This window comes from Protopterus annectens, chromosome 5.part0 (assembly GCF_019279795.1).
Source record: "Protopterus annectens isolate FY-2018-M chromosome 5.part0, PAN1.0, whole genome shotgun sequence".
Taxonomy (NCBI): domain Eukaryota; kingdom Metazoa; phylum Chordata; order Ceratodontiformes; family Protopteridae; genus Protopterus; species Protopterus annectens.
In genome coordinates this window covers 1,633,948,406-1,633,966,938 of record NC_056735.1, presented here as the reverse complement: position 1 = coordinate 1,633,966,938, position 18,533 = coordinate 1,633,948,406, and the positions used below count along the sequence as shown (strand labels likewise).

Genomic DNA, 18,533 nt, shown 5'->3' with positions numbered 1-18,533 from the left:
GTCATAGGAGACTCTATTGTGAGACACACAGATGTGCCCCTTACCAGGCTGGATAAGGAGAAAGTCATGGTTAGTTGTTTGTCGGGTGCCAGAATCCACCATATCACCAATGCACTCAATTCTCTCAACAAGTACTTTTATGACTCTGTCATAGTCCATGTTGGAGTGAATGACTTGAGGCATACCTCCCTTGACTATGTGAAGAAAGACACGCTGAAGCTCACTGAGTATGTGTCCCAGGCAGGTATGTTTCTAGCCATAAGCAGCATTCTACTGTCACCCACAATGATGCCTCAATGCAAACAGAAAATGATTGACTTTAAGAACTGGCTTAGTTTCTGGTGTCATTCCAAGGGGATCCAGTACCTGACAGGCTGGGATGACATGACTGACAAGCCTCGATGCTTTGCCAAAGATGGCCTGCATCTGTCTCCCTTGGGCTTCAGGCTCCTGGCAAAGGCTCTTGCCTCCCCCATAGTGCCTTTTTTAGGTAATGCCATGAGGTCAAAACTACCAACATGAACATTTCATCAAAAAGTAAATTAAATATCATGCTGCTAAATGCTAGGAGTCTAAGCATGAAACTGCACTCATTGCAAGCATTCTTAACCCTGGAAGAAGCTGACATTTGTGCAGTCACAGAAACCTTGTTCAAAGCTGTGGAGAGCACCCCAGCCATACTAGGTTACTCATCCTATCATTCATTCAGACCCCAAACCGTGGGCAGCAAAACAAAAGGAGGTGGAGTTGCAATATATTTAAAAGACATACACACCTCTAGGCTCGTCAAACAGTATGACGCACAGGAAATACTCCAAGTGCAGTTAACAATTGACAAGACCCCTATTCAAATCATAGTTACCTACAGGCCTCCAACTCTGACTCAAGATGCCCATTCCACCTATCTGGACCTCTTCGAATCTATCAAGATTCAACCCTTTACCCTGATCCTGGGTGACTTTAACTGTCCAACCATAAATTGGAAGAAATACTCATGCCAAAACACAAATGCCCAGAGATTCCTTGATTTCATAAATATAAATGTCTTGGACCAGTTGGTCGACACCCCCATAAGAAGTGAAAATATGTTGGACTTGGTATTAACCAACATGAGTAACCACTGCAGCATCCCTACAGTGTTATCATCCCTGGTAAAATCTGACCACAAAGCGGTCACTTTTGAAGTCACCCCAGCTAGGGTCAAACAAAAAAACTTCTCCGAAGCTGATTACAACCTCCTGAGGGAAGGTATAAACAGCTTCACAGCCCCCTCCCCCTCCATAGGAGCTGGCACATATGTCCGAACCCACAACAAAACACTATATGAGCATTTATATAGCTGCATGGAATCAGGAATACCAGACAGGATGAAATCCTCCTCCTCAAGGAAGAGTAAACCTGTCTGGTGGACATCTACAATAAATAAACTCTATAATAAAAGGAAAAAAATTGCTGTCCAGGACCAAGAAGGACCAGGTGTCTAATTGGAAGTAATCTCTCCTTAGCCTGAACAAGCAAATAAGAGCACTAGTGAAATCCTCCAAAGCAAACTTCAAGTCCAAACTGGCCACATCTACTAAAGACAATCATAAGGCTTTCTTCACATATGTATGCAATCTCAAGGGAAGCACCCAGATCTGCTCAGAAGTGGTGGTCAAGGACACCACATACACAAACCCTGTAGATACAGCCAACCTGCTGGCAGACAGGTCCAGTGAAAACTTCACTCCTCTGCCCCCCCCCATCAGTAAAACAGGACAAAACCAGTACCCCCCCTCCCCTTATCTCTAAGGAGCAAGTCATCACCGCCCTCTCAAAGGCAAAAAATATAGCCTCAGTGGGACCTGATAACATCCCAGGCTGCATCCTAAATGAACTCAGGCATGAACTTTCAGCACCATTAGGCACCCTATTCAACCAAAGCCTGAGTACCGGCTTCATCCCAGATGAGTGGAGGACAGCTACTTTCATCCCTTTGCACAAAGGCAGAGCATCCAATGATCCAGGAAATTATAGACCCATCAGCCTAACTAGGCTGATCTGCAAGGCCATGGAGCAGATTATCATGGACCTCATTAACAAGGACATTGGCAACCTCCAGACACTTAATCCCACACAGTTTGGTTTTGTCAAGGGGAGATCATGCCTGTTAAATATGGTTGACTTCTTTGAGACAGTCACCAAGGCCATAGACAAGGGTAGACGGTGCACACTACCTACCTTAACCTGGCCAAGGCCTTCGACACTATTCCCCACTCAGGTACATTGGAGACCATCCATGTGCAACTAACCATAGGCAAAACTGCTATACAACTTGTAGCATGCTACAGACCACCCTCACAATCTCAGGAACTCCATTCAGCCTTCCTGAAGACACTGGAGGATATGAATGTCTCACCAAATACCATCATATTGGGAGACTTCAACTACCCAAACATAGACTGGGTGCATTACTCAAGCCCCAACACCCTAGCCCAAAGGTTCCTGGAATTCATCAACTCAAATGCGATGGAACAACTAGTCACCTCCCCCACAAGGGGAAATAATATACTTGACCTGATCATCACAAACATGGGGACAAAATGCTCAACACCAGAAGTATACCCTTCACTAGTGAGATCAGACCATAAACTAATAACCCTAGATATTCATATCCCACCTCCACCCCCAGCACAAAAGACTACAGTGAGAAACTTCTCAAAAGCCGACTTTACACTCCTTAGGACTGAAATGGTATCCTTCAAGCCCCCTGTGCCAGTGGAAACCACATCCCACACTGCTGAATCCTTCACAAATGCTTTCTACGGGCATCTCCAAGAATGCATGGATCATGCAATCCCAAATAAAACCAAGACCCTTTCCACCAAAGGCAGGCATCCTATCTGGTGGACCCCAGCTATAAACAAACTTTATAACAAGAGAAGGAAGCTACTGCAAGACAGAGCAAAATCCCATAAAGGGAAGGCATCCCTGATCAGCACTAGCAAAAAACTACGTTCGCTAATAAAATCATCAAAGGCCAACTTCGAGAGAAAAATCGCTAAGGACACTAAAGACAATCACAAGGCCTTCTTCAGTTATGTTAGAAACCTGGGCAGAAACCCTCAGATATGCACAGAGTTAGTTCATAATGGCAAAAAATACACTGAACCCACAGATGTTGCCAAAATACTGGCAGACAGATTCAGTGCAAATTTCTCCCCTCCCTCTCCCCCAAAAGATGAAATAAATATCTCAGCTGAATGCAACCTCCCTGAAATCTCAGATGTCCAGGTGAGAGCTGCCCTCAGCAAAGCTAAAAATACAGCATCCATGGGACCTGACGGTGTCCCGGGTTGCGTGCTACGTGAACTCCTAGAGGAGCTAAACCCGCACATAAGAACGCTGTTTAATCTTAGCCTTGCTACAGGATACGTCCCTGAACACTGGCGTACAGCTACAGTGGTCCCACTCCACAAAGGTGGCACCTCTACAGACCCCGGAAACTACCGCCCCATAAGCTTGACCAGCCTGGTCTGCAAAGCTATGGAAAGGATCATTATGGAACTCATAAACAAAGACATCGGGGACCTACAGACAATTGACCCTACCCAGTTCGGCTTTGTAAAAGGCAGATCCTGTCTTTTAAATCTGGTGGACTTTTTTGAAACAGTCACTAGAGCCATCAATGAAGGCAAAGCAGTTCATACAACCAACCTGGATCTGGCAAAAGCCTTCGACACAATACCCCACTCAGGCATCATAGACAAGCTCAACAGCTTAAATGTAAACCCGTTTGTCACAAGATGGGTTGCAAACTGGCTAAAGGACAGAACCCACAAAGTCAGAATAGCTGGAGCTATGTCAGACTCTAAGCCAGTCACAAGTGGAGTCCCACAGGGCTCTGTCTTGGGACCCCTCTTGTTCGGCATTTATTTCTCAGATGTGCAGGCAAACATAGGGGGGTTGTGGCTGACAAAGTTTGCAGATGACTGCAAACTAGGCGCCATAGTCGACACACCAGCTGACACATGCATCCGCCAGAAGGGCCTCACTGAAACAGACGACTGGTGCCAGAGCCATGGCCTTAAACTAAATGCCAAAAAATGTATGGTCATCCCCTTTGAAAAAAACAAAGTACCCACAAATTACCACATAGATGGTAATCCATTAAGTACGGAAAAAGTAATCAGAGACCTGGGGACCCAAGTTGACAGTGACCTCTCTTTTGACACCCACGTCGCCAAAGTGGTTAGAAAGACCTTCTACCTTGCCCACCTTATCATGAAGGGATTCACATCCAGATCAAAGGATGTCATTGTACCCTTATATTCCTCCCTTATCAGGCCTATGATTGAGTAAAATGCCCCATTTGGTATGTACCTCACCCAGCACCTGCAGCAGCTGGAGAGACCCCAAAAGTACCTTACCAAGAGGATCAAGGGTCTCCAGCATATGTCATATGCTGCCAGACTGAAAAAGCTCCAGCTCTATTCAGTAGCATACCGCCTGCTTAGAGGTGATCTGTGCCTTACGTACAAGGCCATGTCCAATTCAGAATTAATAGACATGCTCCACCTCAAAAAATCCAAATCCATCAGAGCCACGAGAGCTAAAGATCTAAACCTCAGCACAAATATGAATAGGACATGCTGGAGGGACAGATTCATAACCCAGAGGCTTCCCGCACTCTGGAACAGGTTACCTGTCCATGTTAGGCAGAGCCCCTCACTGACTCTCTTCAAGAGAAATCTGGATGAATGGATGGGTGATTGTAGATTTACCTCGGGGGTCATCTCTGTGTCATTGCTAGATAGAGGCACAGTAAACTAAATTTAATTTAAATTGTACACTTTTGTATCATTACATGGGGTGGCGAAAGCCACATACACTTTGGCTAGGCTTATAAATGCCCTAGGGCAGATAGCCTAGTACTATACTATGAAACTATGAAACTATAAACTCTCTCAACTAGGCATCAATCCATATGTTACCAGATGGGTAGCAAACTGGCTCACTGATAGACCCCACCTAGTCAAAATAAGGAAAGCCACCTCAAGTAGTAGACTTATAATAAGCGGTGTACCCCAGGGATCGGCCTTGGGGCCTCTGCTGTTTGGGATATACTTCTCAGAGGTACAGGCAAAATCTAGTGGGCTACGGCTGACCAGGTTTGCAGAGGACTGCAACTTGGGTGCTGTCAATTCCCCTGCTGATGTGGACATCCTCCAAGAGGGTCTCACCCAAACAAATGACTAGTGCCAGAAAAATGGCCTCAAACTGAATGCCAAAAAATGCATCATTATCCCTTTTGGGGAGAATGACATCCCCACAAATTATCACACTGATAATAAGGCACTAAGCATGCAATCAGTCATGAGGGACTTGGGCACCCAGGTTGACAGCAAACTGACTTTTATCCACCATATTGCTTCCATTGTACAGAAAGCTTTCTACATGGCTCACCTCATTAGTAAGGATATCTTATCCAGGGACAAGGTGGTCATAACATCCCTGTATTCTTCCCTTATAAGACCCATAACTGAGTACAATGCCCATTTCTGCATGTACTTCACAAAGTACATGCAACAGCTGGAGAGACCACAGAGGTTCCTCACCTGGAGAATCCAGGGCTTCAGACATCTACCCTACACAGATAGGCTAAAAGCTCTGTCCCTCTACTCAGTCTCCTACAGAATCCTCAGAGGTGAACTTTGTCTGGCATACAAAGCAATCTCAGACCCTGCCCTGATGGGACTGCTGCATATCTGCAAGTCAAGCTCCATTCGGGAAACCTGCACACATGACCTCAACCTGGTCTGTGACATTAACAGGACTTGTTGGCAGGACAGATTTGTGTCCCAGAGACTCCTCTTTTGTAGAATAGACTCCCTCTCCATGTAAAGCAGAGTACTCCATTAAACCTTTTTAAGCACAATCTGGACAACTGGATAAGAAACAGAAAATACACCCCTGGAATTCCACCTGTGTTCCTGCTTGACAGTGACATAGGGTGCTGACTTGTTGGAACATGGGCTAAATTCTTGGCTAGGCTTGTAAGGGTCTCAGGGCCAATAGCCTAGTAACTTCCTATGATCCTATGGGTACTTTGCCAGAAATCCACAATTTTATGAAAAACAGACCAAAAACATCAGGCAAAAATCTGTACAATTGAGAGGTATGACATGGAGACATATGAATTCAGACATTGTGCACATTGTTGGCATGGACTGCTTTCATTTTAGATTTAAACACAGGTGTACATGGCATCCTAGATGGTAAGTATACTTCTGTTTCTTTTGCCTTGATGCATTGTTTTCATGTTAAAATCTATTTCTAGTGAAATGTGATTATCCCTCACAGGTTTCAGCCAAAGTACAATCAGCACTACTTGTGAAGTAACCTGCATGTTTGCAACTCCAGGACAGGATATGCAGTGCAGACAATGGCAATTTAATGTTTTACTCAACTAAAATTTGAAACTACCTATAGCAGGAATTTCTCTTGGAAACAGAACATTCTGACAGTTAGTGCAGAGGATTAAGGCTGTGAGCTGTTAATAAGCTGCTTCCTATAATCAAGGGTTTGATTCTCTATCTGGCTTTAGTTGCCTACTGTGTAACTATGAGCAAATCTCTTAACCAGACAATACTTTGGGACAGCTGGAGCTATGCTTCTCAATGGTCTCCTAGACTGCATGCCTAATAACTACCTGTAAACGTGACTCTGACCTGAAGCAAACTATATACAGAGAGTCCAGCAAATTTAATTGAATCAAAAAAAAAATTCAGCTTTGGTCCAGTTACCATCAAGTGGTTCCAAAGCTGCAAGGAAAATAGAATGTTTCAAGTCAACTCCAACAATCAGGTATTTTCCCTTGGTACAGTTAATACTGGATTCTCACAAGGCTCAATTTACAGCCTTTTGCTGTTCTCTATCTCTTCAACAGTAACTGAGACCTCCCATCATTAAACACCATTCTATATACAGACGATATCCTATTGTTACATGACAATAAGCATCCCTCTAATTTTAAAACACAGCTACAACTCTCTCCAGAGCTTTTCACTTGGGCACATTCCAATAACTTGCTAATTAGCCATACAAAAAATTTGATGTTTTTCTCATCCCTATAAAAAATACCTCATCCACTTCCCATCAAAATCACAGATAAACTAAATATTACTTCTCGGGTCTCTGAGCATCTGAGTATAAATACCTTGGTTTCGCTATGGATCCCTCACTCTTCTTCTCCACCTACACTAGCTTCACAGTGAATAAAATTTTTACTCAGCTGAAACTCTGTTACAGAATCTCATATCTGCTTAGACCTTCTGCTCTCATGACACTGGAGAAGAATGTCCTCCTATCTAAACGACTTACCATTTCTAGTCTTTCATTCAGCTTACAATACTCAGAGACTTCAGATTGCAGAAAATAAAATGTGCAGATCTGCCTTTCTTGTGTAAATGAAAGTAGAGATAACATAACTTGCAATCCACACCACTTCAATTTACTAAAGAGCCTTAATTGTCTTCCTGTAATATAAAAATCTACCTATCTCTTAGGCACCCTCCTATTTAACTTGATAAATGAAGGTTACTGCCCACCCTTAAAAAGAAAACTCAATAAAACACCAAATTTATCCACTGAGAAATAGTCAAGCATAAGAGTCTATATCACCACATTGAATGGTGATAAGTTTGAACACCCTTTGTTTGAACCGAAAAGTCCGAAAGCCCTAAACCGCAAAGTTACGGAACATCGATTTTTTTCCCAGGTTAAAAAATCGGTGGGCCATCTTTGGAGCTTTGCTATTTCCTCCACTGTAGTGCGATCTCAGAGTTAGTATATTTAAGTAGGGGTGTGTGGGGGGCACAGCCCCCCACGTTGGGGGGTGTAGGAGGCGAAGCCCCTCACTTTAGTTTGTTTTAAAGTTGTGATTTTTTTTTTCATGGAGCAGCGATTTTTTTTCCCTGGGAAAAAAAAAATCGCTGTTATGTGAGTTTGCTGTTTGGAGTTTTCAGACTTTTAGGTTCGAACAAAGGGCGTTCAAACTTATCACCATTTTGATGTGGTGATATAGACCCAAGCAGACATTATAACACTAATCGGGCCCCCTCATAAAACATCCACTGAAGAGCATGCCTTTTCCAGGCTTGGCCTAGTAGTATGGAATAAATTCCCCACCAAAGCTAAAGCCCAAGACAGCCTTAAAGTGCTCAAGACATTCCATCACCTACACAATGAAATATCTTGCAATTGCTTTAAGGACTATGGTTAACATGATCCAACTAATTTGACTATTGTTACTCTTAGTAATCCTATTATATTATATGCTCTAATCTACTTTGCAACTATTTTTCTAGCAAATGTCACCAGCTGCCTAACTGCATACCATCCAACAATCTAAACCTAATAACTATACACTTAAAAGTAATGACTATACTTGTCTTTTAGATGCATGTCTAATTTTATTGTAGCATTATATATGTTTGTTTTCCTGAGATACATATTATTTAAATTTTATATATTGTACTTTCACCTTTGGGCTCGGGTTAGGGATGAAAAGGGGCTTCACACCAGCCTACTTACCCAGTTATCAAATAGTAGTGAGCAAATCAGCCATCTGTCCGAGAGGACACAGACAGCTCAGACTTGGGTACAGATTACAATGCTTTACCCAGCAAGTTTCTGAAAATGGGCAACAGTCTTAATGAAACCAGATATTGCTGTAACAAGTACTCCATCTTTTGCGTCAGCATTGCCATCAGCTTATGAGTCCCACAGTGTGAGAAGAACATTAGGTGCTTTACAGCAGACGTGACTTGCAGTCAGCCTGTTGGTACAGTGTTAGGGGCTCCAGCATCAGCAGCACAAATTTGATGACATGGGCCATGGTAATAATGACTTGAGGGAATAAATCATAATTCCTAGGACAACTCACCACTATGTAGGTGTTTAGCACTCTTGTCTTTTTATGGATAGGGGTAACATGTTGCATCTAGGTTATTAGTACTTAAATTACAAAGGCTAAAACTTTGTTGGACTGCAGGGATAGACTTCTAAATATCCTCACTGACTAATAGTCTAGTAAGTACTTATGAAACTATGAACTCACCTTCTTCAGGAAGAAAGCAGGAGTTGGCAGTAGTACTTGAAAGTCTGATGAAAGACACCAAAGGCACTGACATCAAATTCACTCACAAGACAGGAGCGGGGCAATGGCAAACATCCAACTGATATGTGCATGACTACAAAAATGTAAGCATTATCATTGGACAAATCCAATCCCAGAGAAATATATTCATTCCAGCAGGATAACACTGACCAAGTCTGGGTCAAACATCTGGCTAGCAGGCACATCAGAACAATGGAATGAGGCATATCTAAGAAGTTCAACCAAGAAGGCATTCTACTAAGTTGTCAATTTTTTTAACATTACTCAAAGGTTATTTTTAGATTCAAAGCAGTGGAATTTTTGAATTATGTTGATAAATTCTGAAGCCATTGAATGACTAAGTGTCAGGACATGTCAGTCGAGTCAAGACAGCAACTAGTTGGAATAAAAAGGACAAACAACTTAACAATCAAAAAATAAAATAAAATAGATTCTGCTTGTAATCCCAGCCATAACAGAGAGCAAGGATACTGCAGACAGAGGTGAATGATAGATTCAATAAAATGGCCAACATGCACACATACCCAACCCAAACAACAATGCTAGAACTTATTTTACTTTATTTTATACATTAACCAAGTAAGCCTGCTGGACACAAGTGCCCCTTCTCAGAGTCAACCTAGGAGCACTGTCTGGTAAAGTGACTTACTCAAAGTAACACAACAGACAAATAGAAGCTGAGGGAATCAAACCCTGTACTATATGAAGCAGATCATTAAAATGTCAGAACCTTAATCTTCCATGCTTACTTCCAGAGGATCAATTTTCCATCTGTTCATTCATTTATACTCACTGTTTCTATCTGTTCATTCATTTATACTTCCAGACAGTCTGATAAGGTGAATTATTTTATGTTAATAGTGCAAGTGGTGCTCTGTAGTTAGAAAATGACTCACATGGCCCATTATGAACAGCATCATAACTTTAATATCCAGGGTTCAGTTCTGACTTCCAGTTACTGTATATTTCCTATGTTCTCTCTGTTTCTATGTGGACTTTCTGTAAATTATCCAGTTTCATCCCACCTCCCAAAGACATGTCTTGGAGTAGCTACTTTAAACTGTCCATATTCATTGCCTTTGCCTTTGTCTTTCTAACCTGTGACAATGGTGGAAACAACTCCTGAGGGTCAATTCACATATCTAGGCATCAAATAAGAAACATAAATTAACTTTTTTGTGCTGCAGCTCATAGGATTGCAGGAGGATGCATTTTACACTCTACTTCAAGGCTGTGAATGAGAGTTAGAAATGGGGCAAGCATCAGAATCAGTCAAATATCTACCATGGCCTGCTTCCAAATGAAAATGCTTACATGATTTTTACGAAGAAAAGGAATTAACTTGAATATAGTCCATTACAAAGGTAAACAATCCTAGCGATTTTAATTTAGTTCAGTTACTCTATGGTGGCTTTAGAGCATCCCCACCCAGCTAGGTAACAAGGGCTTGCAGTGCTATACCTGTTTGAATGAGAAACGTCACACACAGAATTTACAAAGGGGTTCTCATTAAGCCAGCGATCTTGTAGAGCTTGCTGAATGTTGGGTCTCTTGACAGGGTCAGGCTCCAGTAGACATCGAAGGAGATGTATGGCCCCTATGAAACAAACAGACAAATTAAAAATAAGAACACAAGCAGCAGTCAGTGCCGTCATAGACATGACTGTTTAAAGCTTATTATTTGGTAACTGTAATAACAAACAAGTTTACTAAGTGTAATTAAATTATAGTGGTCAAGCTTTAGTTTACATAACCATATGACCAAAACATTTACTATAGAGGCTACAACTCATAATAGGTTCTCACTTTTGATTGATTTGGATCTCACACTCCCATTGACTGTTCACAGCTATTTATAGAAATGTATTGTCCTTACAATACTGATTAAGCTGCAGTTATGTAATGTAGAACTAAATAGCTGTACCATAGCATATACTGCACAATAACTCAACACTTTCCACCACTATTCATGAGCCCTTGCAATAACACTGTACATTGTCTTAAGAGGAATGTTTATAATCAAGCATGCAATAATACAATGCTAATGACAAAGCAGAACCGAATAAGGAACTTATCATAGCAGCAGGTGTTCAAATACCAGTTGCCAAAGCCGATGGAACTTCTGCTGCAAAGTCTTGACCTGCCACTTGATGTTAACAGCTTTGCACCCTCCCCTTCTGTCTGAGTAGACATCTAATTTCCCTGGACATCAGCAGATGCCAAGTATAAAAATAATGCCCACTCACAACATCTTTAGTTTTTCCCCCAAGGACCCATAAGCGGGATCTCTTTAGCAGCTGCTCATGCAAACTCCTGCCATTAGAGGACCTCCTGCAACAACATGCATCTTGGGTTTCCTGTTATAGAAGAAAGCAGAAACTCAGAATCCTGTTTCACTACAAATTATCTGAATCAGAAAGACTAGAGGCACTTTAGGTTGGGAGAGTGAAAAACTAACTATGGGAGGATATGTGAACTGATACACACCCCAGTCCTAGGACAGCCATTCTACTGAAAGTGAAGATATTGTGTTGGAAAAATTACTGCAGTAGTGATCTTACTTGAACACCTAATAATATGTTCCTGACACAGTTGTACTATGTTCTTTATATGGATCACTGTTGCTGTACACACAATTACTGGGAAGATTCCAAGAGCTTTTAGTTGCATGATGGTAGGTCAATGTCCAGGTGCAAGCTTCAGGAGACCCTGCAGGATGGTTGTAGTGTAGTCTGCCTTGCTTCTGGATGCAGAATCCAATGTACAATGCCTGGAAAATGTGTATTCAAAGGACTAAATGGCTGTTTCTGATTGGTATGGGTACTTATCCCTCGATTTGTATGGGTACTTATCCCTCTTAGAAAAGCTACAGCGATAGACTCAGTCCATGTGGAATATGGTCTGATATGCCCCTTAAGAGTCTTTTCAAGGAGAGTGCAGCAAAATGAAATTCACGGAGACAGACATTTGGATATAATCTATTGAGAGACAGGTTTTCCTTCCTTCATAGCTGCATAGGACACAGAGCTGATCAGTTTTCTTACTTCTTTGTTTCTTTATAGGTAGCATCTCAGTTACCTATGCACTTCCATAGAATGAAGAATTCTCTCCCTCTTATTTTGTGAATTACAAAAAATTCCTACCAATCACATAGACTGTTTTCAGACTGGTAACTGGTTTCAAGTTACATCTGTAACCACCTTAGACATAAAGGAAGGGTGTGTACAGAAGCTAACTCCGTCCTTGTAAAATATCATAAAGTTTATTTTATCATAAATGCCTGTAAATCTGAAATTCTTCTTGTGGATGTAACCACTAACAAAAAATATTTTCAAGTCATAAATATGAGGGTTGCTACAGCAGTTGGTTCAAAAGGAGCTTTGGTCACTTTTTCCATTACAAAGATCAAGTCCTATGATGGGGTTGCAGTTTTCCTAGGCTGTCTCATATGTACGTCACCTTAAAGAACTCCTTAACTGGTAGTAGTGAGCTGGGAGGGGAGGGGGACGTTCAGAGGTATGCAGACTAAAGTGCATGATAAATACACTTTCACAGAGGCATAAGCCAGTCCTGATTTGTACATTTCTAAGAAATATTTCAGTCACTGACACTGCTATTGAAGAGTACTTCATACTTCATTCCACCTTTAGAACCATAAAGAAATATTTTCCATTAAGCTAGACAGTATTTCTTTGTAGTTGACTTCCTAGCTTCATTCATGATGGCATTGTACTTTCGCTTAAAACAAGCCCCTAAAATGTAGTAAGCTCATATCATTAACGCTGCTGGCCTGAGTGTCCTCAGGTTTTGATACATAAAGAACTCCCCTGAACTGGGTGAAAAGGTTTAGGTGCTGAGGCACAGTGAACCACCCTTACCTTTTTATTTATTTATCTATTTATTTTACATTTGTTTACCAGGGAAGTCCGACTGGGCTTTGTAGTCTGTTTTCAGCGGAGGCCCAGGGAGAAAAACTCCATATACAAGAAAGTAAAATATATTGTATTCTTGTATATATGTAAAGTGGCAGTTAGAAATTGTTTACAATTTCACAAGAAGAAGACAAACCAAAATGACTTTTAGACTAACAGTAGTATAACAACATACATTGGTTACATCTGTCACAAAAAGAAGACTTGGAGTACTACAACAATATACAGTGGTTGCATATGTCATGGTTTTTCATAAGAAGTAAAACTTTTCTACTAGGAGGGAAAAAGAATGCTGTCTTGGCCAAAAGACTTCTATTAGCAGCACCTTTTGTCACTCTTCCTTAACCTTTTGGGTCATTCTGGAGAGTTGGTGGAACACAGGGTAAGCATAAAGAAATAGAAGGTGATGGAGAAGGAATCCTCTGCCTAAGCTTAATTACGTGGCGGTCTGGAGCAGCCTACTTGCCTATTGCTTGGAGAAACAAGTATCTGAAATCATAAGGTAAGAACATATCTTTTATACCTAACATCAAAGACCCACCTTGATATCTCCTATGGTTGTGTTAAATCAGAAGAAGTAACCACCACATTGGGAAAATCCAGGAACAGTTTAAAAAGCTAAACTTTAAAGTACTACAGTACCAACAAATCCTAACTCCTGGAGTCGTGGTCAAGACAGTCATTGTTGCTGAAAATTGATACCAAAGATCTGGTGATCACAGTACAGCTGTCTCCATTAGAGACATCTTTGAAGGAGGCAGACATTCCCTTAGCACAATGGATTGACCACAGCATTTTCCACTTGGTGATATGCCACCTGATGACAAAAGAAGATATACTTGGAAATCCAGGTAGACAGACAGGGTTTGCTTTGCAAATGTGAGCCCTTCCCTCTGTCAAGCAAAGGAGAAGAACAACAGTTAGTTTGTTTTACTGAAATTCATGCCACCACATTAGTTAAAACATGAGCTGCCAGTGCATAACCTGAATGTAAAGGGCCCTTCCTCCTCCTCTGCTTATTGTCCTTGTAAAGAAAACAGACAGATGTATGGAGTGTTTCTGGTTAACAGAAAATCTGGGAGAAGAAACATGGGTTAGTCCTCAGGTACATCCAGTCCTGATGAAAGAACGGCTACTGTTCCCTACATATGGGATCCTGAGGCTTCAGAATTCTTTCTGTGAATAAAGATGCTGGCCAATAGGTATTGCATTTTGCAAGAAAGAATAATCAACAATGCAAGTAAGCAGGCTCAAATGTGGAAGCTCAAGTATGTCAGTCATGAAGTTCAGATTCCACAAAAGAGAGAATCTTTAGGGGACAGAGATATAGCACCCCTTTAAGGAACTGCTTAACCAGCTGGCACTCAACCCCAGTGCAAACTTCCACTGCAGATTAAGTAATGTGACACACAATTTTCCTTTAAAATTTGTATGATTTTACATAACTTCTATGAATCCTGCTCTCCAAAACATTGTAACTGGCAGAAATAGCTGAGACATACACCTCAACTTTGAAATAACAGGACAAAACTGAAAAGGTATCTGTGGTCAGGATCACTTCCACTCTTACAGAATTGGGCAGTGCAGGGTAACAGTCCACACAGACTGAGAAATTTGTTCACTTGGAGTCACAGACCTGTTGACTGTAAAGTTCTTAACAGTCTGAATAAACTCTGAGATGCTTGACATGCAGTCCAATTATCAAGGGAGCTGTACAAGCAGGCAAGCCCTGAATTGGAGTCAGCTGTCAGCCCAGACGTAGGAGACATCTCTGGATAACAGCAGAAAAAATTCTTATCCTACCAGGGACATGAGTGCCTGAAAAGGTATGATTCTTATCCATCACTTTGTGATAAAAATTAACTTTGGTCTTTCTTTCTAGAGCCTTGAGATCAAGTGCAGAATGAGTAAGAATAGCTGGAAGGCAAACAGCACTCTCTAGTGCCATAGGAGATGGAGAATGCTTGTACTATCACAACGTCTTTCTCTGCTCTACTCATCAGAATGGAGGAGGACCCTTTCTTCTGAGTGGCCAGAAAGACAGTCTCTACAGTACTCAATTTCAGGAAGAGAGTGGAACAGACATGATCTCCGAGTCTACATCTTCAAGAAAGGGCTGAAATAAGAGCAGATAAGAGAATCTGACATTAGCATCCCCTGGGCTATGAACTGCTGAGCTAGTGAAGTGCCTGTCTATAGCCCACTACCTCAAGAAAATCACCACCCTGCACAAAGAGTATGAGCTTGAGCCCCTTGACTGTTTAGATACCATAAGATGAATTGGTTGTATGACTGAATAAAGACAAACCCTGAAAATAGTTGTACATCTAAGGCCTTAGGCCTTAAGGGCCAGAAGAACTATCTATAGCTCCAAACTGTAGGTATGGTGACCCTTTTCCAGAGGAACTATGCCTTTGAAACCTAATGGGAGTTGAGAATGCCTCATCACAACAGCAAGCATCTATCTTCCAAACTTTTACTGGGTTTGGTTGCAGGAAAAGAAGGCCCACCAAAAGGGCGGTGGGAATTGTTCTGCACTTCAGGGTACACAAAGAAGATCCATAAGTATATGGTGGGTGTGGTTTACAACCACTAACATCCTCATCCTTAGGAGAGCAAATGGCACCAGGAATACAGTGGCTGGCACAAAGCCCAGAAGATGCAGAGTGATTCTGGTCTATTCCCTGTGTCATTCCTTACTGACACAGCCAGTGTCATGATGCCCTACGCTCCCTGCAAGGGCAAGAAAGACCTGCACCAGACAATATCCAGCTTGATAGGCCACCCTCCGAGAAAGAGTCTGAAAAGATTTCTCCCAGTTTATGTTTTCCTCCAGGAACTGCAACCTTGAAGAATGAGCCCTGCAAGGATAATTCCAGAGAATTCCTGTTCTGGGCTACAAAGAGTCAATCATTAAAGCAGGAAAATGCATGAAGGTTCTTCTCCTGTAAGGCTTCGCACAACATCTAGGTAAATACTCTGGATGCTGAGGAAAGCTGAAATTGCAACTTTCTTCTGGAAGGTTACCCAGATCAAACTAGCTGAATCAAAATTTTGTGTATGGATATTACACACTGTGCCAACAGGTATCTTTCCTTTCCACTGACAGCATCCAGGCATGATGGCAACAGCAGATATGTATGGGAAATAGAAAATAGCAACACAGGCATACCTCTCAACTAGCAGAATTTTGTAGAATGTCCAGATTTTTACCCAATATTTTTGACTGTTCCTCACAAAATTTGTCGTTTTCTGGCAAATCACTGAAGATTAAAGTCACTAAATAATGACAGACATTTGACTTTCAAACTTCACATCCATCAGAAAATGCATCCTAATGCAAAACATGTTATTGTAGCAATTTCTAAGTTTATAAGAGCAATATTTGAAATCTGTCCTTACTTTTAGGCCTTTGTCCCAACCTTTATTTTTGACTTTGTCCAGATTGCCTGTGCTAGGATGTTGAGGCGTATGAATATGAGGTTACAGCACTCAAACTTTCTGAAGGTCAGTATGCTGTAAGCTTGGTAACTTATAGACATATAACCTATCTATGTCAATTACCACTGGCACAGACAGATGGCATCTAGGTTTAATGTCTCATCCAAACAATGGCACCATAGAAGTGTGGCTCCATGATTACACTGCAGTGTCACCATCAGAATATTCATCCAACTGCCTGACTTGCAAGGGTCAGGACACAGACTTCATACTTTGCAACTTCAGTGACAAATGTGTAACCTACCCAGTCACTGATCTTTCAATGTGTCTGCGTGTGTGCATGTTGTGTGCTTGTAGTGCATATATACACACAGACACATGCACACATGCACACACACACACACACACACACACACACACACACACACACACACACACACACACACACACACACACGCACACACATGCTTCTCCTGTGAAACACTGATCTTCAATAATGCTGAGCAGCTAAAAGGCCAAAACTAAAGCCTGCAATACAGAAGAGTAAAGAAATTAAGCATTTTTTGCAGGAGGACAAGCCCTCCATACCCCAATCTGTAGCAGCAAGCTCTCTAACTTGTATATGCCAACTTCATGGCTACACCAACTTGAAGAAGGAAGAAATCTCCCAAAAGAAGTGAATCATTGCTGGCACATACTTAGAAATAACACCGACAATAATTTCATATGGAAAATAGTGATGGGCATGTGTTCTTTGGCTTTTTCCCCCTTTAGGCTACTGACACTCGAATTTCACCTTGAACATCTGTAGAGGAACCACATAGACACTCATACTCACACTTATAAAAGCCCCTAATCTTTTAAGTAAAGAACCTGACTTTATAAATAATTTGCCTACTTTACTTCTAATTTATGCTGTCGATAGCCACAGTTCATTGTGTTGTTTTGTCATTGTGGAATTCCAACCAATGTCTGTGATAGCTGTTCTGATTTGTTTGATCAAGCAAAAAGTCAACATGAGCTTTTTAATTCCAGGAGGTCAAAATCAGAAGGCAGCAAACAATTCTGAAGTCCTTAGTAGAAGTGAATTGAATCACAGTAAGACTTAAATGAGAATGAATAACAATACCATTTAAAGGGCTTAGTCTTTATCATTAAACGAGGCTCATTAAATATTTTGAACAATAAAATGAGCACATCTTTGGTGCTAAGATGCATGACTTACAAGTCAAAGCACCCTGAAAGTTCTAAAATAGATAGAACTTTTAGACCTCTTAGAGTGTCTAGAGATAGCAGCAGCTTCAGGAAATTCTAGCACAAACTGCTAATATCTCTTCTTGCTTAACCATTAAAGCAGGGGAGTGGTGACAGAAACCATCATAAGAAAGGGCACTGTTTTCCAACATCATCATTTTACAATGTACAGTATACAGTGTGTATTGGCCTTCCTAGAAATCATAGAATAAAAGTTGTATTATACATTGTTCTTTTCCTTTCTACAAATTTTATTTTTGCATTTTAGGTTATTTATGAAGTAGACCTCAGGTCAATACATCAATTTAAACTTTTATTTTTTATTTATAGGATGTATTCATAACAATGTTTGTCTTAATTGTAATGCTCTCGTGCATAAACTATCTGTCAGTCGCTCAGACGTTATTTATCAAATAAAATTGGCAGTTCACGTGCACAGAATTACTGCAGTGTATTTAAGCAGGTTTAAAAAATTGCTGAAAATTTTCTGCTTTTCACTGAGTGTAACAGCAGAGATTACAGAACAAATGTAAATTTAGATCACTGGTGCAGTACGACTTCACAAGTTTGCTGCTTGAATGCATGAAGTTAACAGCTAAACCAGTCTTCCGTAACAAGCAGGTCAAAGGTGACCTCCTGGTTTTGTGTTGCGGGCTAATAGTCTTAACTCAGGAATGCATTATTATCTTTACAAAATGAACAGAATTAGATTAAGCATCTATTCACTGGATAGTTGTAAAAATGAT

The 18,533-nt window shown here is 41.1% G+C and overlaps 1 protein-coding gene across 1 annotated transcript in view; it reads right to left on the bottom strand.

The window, feature by feature from the left end:
• The window catches only part of HUNK (hormonally up-regulated Neu-associated kinase), a 671,891-nt gene that overhangs the window by 151,388 nt on the left and 501,970 nt on the right, over window positions 1-18,533 (bottom strand). Inside the window, exon 6 of the mRNA XM_044071414.1 lies at window positions 10,622-10,757. Within this exon, the coding sequence (XP_043927349.1) occupies window positions 10,622-10,757 (136 nt within the window). The remainder of the gene's footprint in view (window positions 1-10,621; window positions 10,758-18,533) is intronic.